Source organism: Bison bison, unplaced genomic scaffold, assembly GCF_000754665.1.
Source record: "Bison bison bison isolate TAMUID 2011002044 unplaced genomic scaffold, Bison_UMD1.0 scf7180017864343, whole genome shotgun sequence".
NCBI classification, from domain to species: Eukaryota; Metazoa; Chordata; class Mammalia; order Artiodactyla; family Bovidae; genus Bison; species Bison bison.
This window is the reverse complement of record NW_011494915.1, coordinates 4,450,051-4,455,080: the sequence shown is the minus strand read 5'-3', so window position 1 is coordinate 4,455,080 and position 5,030 is coordinate 4,450,051. Positions and strand designations below refer to the sequence as shown.

Below are 5,030 nucleotides of genomic sequence, written 5' to 3'. Positions count from 1 at the left end.
TGTACACTGTGGTCGGCGGTGAGCTCAGGCTGTCGTAGACGAGCCTCACGTGGCCCTGGTACAGCTCCAGTGCCAGGGGGTCGTTGTCCCCCTTGTAGAGGAGGATGCCGTTGTCCTTGTCCGTGGCCACCTGGAGGGAGGCACGAGAGTCAGGGCCGCCCCGAGGCACCCCCCCACCCCCAGAGCCCTCTTTCAGGTGGCATATCCTGAACAAACCCTGGGTCTGAAATCATGTCCTTGTTTCCTCTTCCGTCTAGTCTGTGTATTTCCATAAGGAAGGCCTGTGCTTAATACTCAAGCAAATGCTGATTGATCAATTCCAAATACTTATGGGGTATTCAATATGCGTGGCTATTGTTTTTATGTTGTGTGTGTGTGTGTGTGTAAGTGAACACGTATATAAAAATGCCAGGAACCATGAGCTCTGATCTAGCCTCTCGGGGCCTTCATCTCTTTGTATATAGTAATAATTATAAACAAAAGACTAACCACTACTATTTAAATCAGTGTTGACTATGAACTCGGGAATTTTTTAAAACACCAGTGTCTGGGCTTCACCCCAAACCGATTACATGCAAATCTCTAGAGGTGAGACCCAGGCAAAGATAAGGTGCCCCGGGAGATTCTAATGTGTTGCCAAGGCTGAGAAGCCCTGGTTTCAGAAGCCGCTGCTCAGAGGGCATGTTCACCAGGCACTGGGCTCAGGGCTGGGCTCTCGGACAGTCAGTCAGTGCCCACTGCCAGGCACAGGGGCAGTGTAGAGAAGGGGTGTGGGGCAGCTGGTTGGATAGAACACTGGGGTGTTTGGGGCCTGGGGCCCCTTTAGTTGGGATGTAATGCTTGGGTCTCTGGGTGAGTAGGACTAAGGGAGGAAGGCAGGAGGGCAATGAAGTGACCGGGACAAGGGATGATGGCACCCAGAGCTTCTGTCCTGTACGTGCCAATGGTCCACCCCCATCTCAGAGGCCTGCTTATGGACTGGAGGCTCCGCGAGGTGAGGCCATGGGAACATCTGTGCATCTCTGCAGCCCCAGTCTCTAGAATGGTACCTGGCAGGTATAGATGGCCAGTGGATCTTTGTTGAATGAATATTTTTCTCCATAAGCTTAAACCCAGTCTAGTGTAACCATAGCCAGAAGGAAGAAGGGGCCTCGGTGGATGCCACATGGCAGGGCACCCTCTAGCTGTGCCTCTGGGTTCCCACTGCTCACCAAGCCTGCTCTATAGGCAGGGTCCTGCTCTATGTCACGTGCGTGCATGCTCAGTCAGCTGCGTCTGACTCTTTGTGATCCCGTGGACAGTAGCCCGCCAGGCTCCTCTGTCCATTGGATTCTCCAGGCAAGAATACTGGAGTGGGTTATCATGCCCCCTCTTCTCCAGGGGATCTTCCCAACTGAGGGATCAAACCCACATCTCTTACATTTCCTGCATTGGCAGGTGAGTTCTTTACCATGAGTGCCATCTGGGTCTCTCTATACCATATCCCTTGCCTTCCCCTCTGCCCCCAACAGCACTGACAGCATCTGGAAATGTGGTTTGGAAGAACTACTCAGATCCACAGGTTAAGGAGCCTGACAGAAGTTAGTTGGAAAAGAATCTGGTTCACACTAAACAGTTTCCTGCTCCCTGAAAGATCTCCCAGGCTTGAATGCACCCCTCTTCACCCTGCATCATCAGCCCTTCCACCCTTCTCCATGCCAACTCCCACTCATCCTTCAGACCTCAGCTTAGTTATCACTGCCTCTGGGAAGCCTTCCCTGATTCTTTCAGGCAGGCTGGGATTACAGCCCCACCTGTGTGCTCCCACATCACCAAGGGTTATCATTGACAATTTTCTTGTTCTCCTGCCCTGGGCAAGGGGCTTGGCTGTCTTATCCCCCACTGAATCCCCACTGCCTGCTTGGCATGTAGTAGTTGAATGACTGTTCCCTAGAGGAGTCAGGAACTGTCTGTAGAAGCCATGGAGTTGGCCAGTACCCCCCACCCCAGCTGTTTCCAGAACAGTCAGAGCTTAGCGGCAGGTCAGGGTCCTTCCAGGCTGAGTCGGGCGGGGCGCACCTGCAGAGAGATGTTGGCCTGGGGCCGGACCTTGGCTGAGGCCAGCTCCACGTAGGAGTCCTTGCCCACGAAGTTGACGGTGATGAGCTTCTCGCACCTCGGGCCGGCGAAGCCAGGGGGGCAGCGGCAGGTGGGCTCCTGCTGCACCACAATGCACTGGGCCCCATTCTGGCACTCGTACTGGTCACAGGGGCTGGTCTGCAGCAGGACCATGGGCGGGGGGTGCTCACAGTGGAGCCCACTGGGAGGGCAGAGAGGACGGTGGGGAGAGAGGACAGGGGAACGTGAGAGGAGACGCCAGGTCATTGAGGCCAAAGAGCTGCCTGGGGAGAGGGTGGCATGAAAGGGAATGGGGACTGGTTCCAGCCCTGCCAGAGATGGGGGGAGGCTGGTGCCTTCTCTAAGCCACAGATTTCCCACTTTTAAAATAATGCGGTTGGACTAGAGTGCAGGTCCTCAGTTTCTGTGTCATCAGAATCACCTGCGATACATTTGCTAACGGTGCAGACTCTCTTCGAGCCATGAATGAGCGGATAAGCAGCATGGCATGTGCACACTATGCAACACTATTCAGCCTTGAAAAGGAAGGGCATTCTGAAGTATGTGACAATACGGATGGACCTTGAGATGACATTGAGCCAAAGCAGCAGTTACAACGAGACAAACGCTGTCTGATTCCATATGAATGGAGGTACTGATTCCATATGAATGAGGTACTCAGAGGGGTCAAACTCATGGAAACAGAAAGTAGAGTGGTGACTGCTGGGGCTAGAGAAGGAGGAATTGGGAGGTACAGTTTCAGTTGGTGAAATAGAAAGATTTCTGGAGACGGGCGGTGGTGATAGCCGCACAGCAATCAATGTACTCACTGTACATTTAAAAATGCTCAAGATGGTACATTTTGTGTTATGTGCATTTTGCCACAATTAAAAAATTTTTTTTTAAAGTGTGGGTTTCCAGCTCCTTCTCCCCACCCCTGATTCTCATTTCATAGCCCTGAGATGGGGCCCTGAAATTTATATTTTCATAAGCCTCGCTTGCAAAGGGCCTCAGTCAGCCTTTGGAACCAACTGCCTTGAGAACTCATGGTTCCCTCCAGGCTCATGTTCTCAGTCCATGAACAGGGCTCATCTGCACAGTTGGCTCTATGCTTCCATGAGACCTGACATGTATACAGAACACATCCCCCAGGCTGATCCCCTTGACTGCAGTCCCCGGCCTCCCCTCCGGGACCCCCTGTGCCCTTCCCTTCTGGTCAGAGCTGGAGCTGCCACCCATACACTGCGTCCATACACCCCACAGACATCTGACCACCTGGCCAGCGCCTCCTGTCTCCCTTTTCTCGCCTGGCTTCAGGGACTCCCCCAAATCCTCCCATCCACCTCCATTTTCCTGCCACTAGGGAATCCATAATGGTTTATTCTCCAGCTTAGAAAGAAGATCCTGCCAGCGTGGCTATGTGGCTACCTCCACCCTGCAAGCTGGGCTCCAAAATGGTATCATCTTTCGTTACATGGCATCATGCCCAAGTTTGACTCTAAGTCCAGCTGCCACGGGGTTGCCCTGGGTACCTCCTTTTTCCATCTACAACACGGGGTTAACAATGTCTGCTCTGGGACTTGGAGGGTGTGAGGAAGGTTTGGGAAATAAAGACACCATGGAGATGCAGGGCTAGGGTCGCCTGGGCCCCCCAACCCCCACCCTCTGCTACCTGCCCGGCAGCCCCTCAGCCCTACCTGAAGCCCTGGGGGCAGACGCACGTGTAGCCATTGACCGCGTCCACACACTGGGCCCCGTGGCGGCACCGGTGGGCGGCGCAGTCATCATCGTCCACCTCGCAGAGCTTCCCGCTGTAGCCAGGGGGGCATTCGCACCTGCAACACGTCAGAGCGAGGCTGCTCCAGGCCCGGCCAGCTTCCAGGCAGCCTCTCCTGTATCTCCCTGTGTCCTCAAGGGCCCTCAGCCCCCGCGAGCTCCCCAAAGCCCGGCCACAGCCTGCGAGTCGGTGTCCGCCTGGTTTACACGGGCACCTTAGAAACTAGTTCCATGAAGACAGTGGTAGATCCCAGTCAAAACCTTGTCAGCAGCTGGCTGGGGGGCTCACGTTGTGGTCAGACAGGTTTTGGCTCGGATCTGCCACTGTCTATGTAGAACTGGTATTCAGCCTAGCCCTCCTTCGCGCACCTCTCACAGAGCACCTTGCTGAGGTCTTTCAGCACCCAGTGAGGGAGGGTCTGTCCCCTCCAGGATCAGGAGGAGACCTGGGCTCTGGGAAAGCGGACTGGACTTCCCCGAGGCCCCCCAGCATAACGATGTTTCGTCTACGCGTACGTGTGTCAGATGCTCTTCTCCATGTGTCTGCTACTCGGTGCCTGTTTCAGTGTCTCCACCCTTAAATGTGGCTGACGATCAGTACCTTCAGCTCTCATGGTGGCTTAAGAAACTAAGTGATCCACTCTGTGCTGGGCACTAGATCCACACTGAATAAACAGCGTGATATGCAGAAGGAGCTGATAAGGATGGTGAAGAAATGATGCTCTCGGCACTGCCTTTGATTCTTCTCTATTGTTTATTCATTTTCTCCCCCAGAGATTCAGGCTGATATAAGAACTGGGATAGATAAAGAAGATGTGCTACAGATATGCAATGAAACGTTACTCAGTCATGAAAAGGAACGAAATTGGGTCGTTTGGAGAGATGTGAATGGACCTAGAGTCTGTCATAAAGAGTGAAGTAGAAGGAGAAAACCGAATATTATGTATTAATGTGTACATGTGGAATCTAGAAAAGGGGTGAAGATGAACTTATTTGAATCTAGAAAAGGGCCAGAATAAAGGCGCAGACGTGAGAACAGACGTGTGGACACAGTGGGGGAGAGAAGCACTGACATATATGCACCTCCGTGTGTGAGACAGTTGCTAGCGGGGAGCTGGGGTGCAGCACAGGGAGCTCAGCCTGGTGCTCTGTGATGG

The 5,030-nt window shown here is 53.4% G+C and overlaps 1 protein-coding gene across 1 annotated transcript in view; it reads right to left on the bottom strand.

Annotated features, from left to right (window-relative positions):
- Positions 1-5,030, bottom strand: part of SLIT3 (slit homolog 3 (Drosophila)) — a 928,626-nt gene that overhangs the window by 19,621 nt on the left and 903,975 nt on the right. The window contains exons 33-35 of the mRNA XM_010854582.1: positions 3,795-3,932; positions 2,059-2,299; positions 1-130 (exon numbers count right to left, since the gene is read on the bottom strand). Of these exons, the coding sequence (XP_010852884.1) occupies positions 1-130; positions 2,059-2,299; positions 3,795-3,932 (509 nt within the window). The remainder of the gene's footprint in view (positions 131-2,058; positions 2,300-3,794; positions 3,933-5,030) is intronic.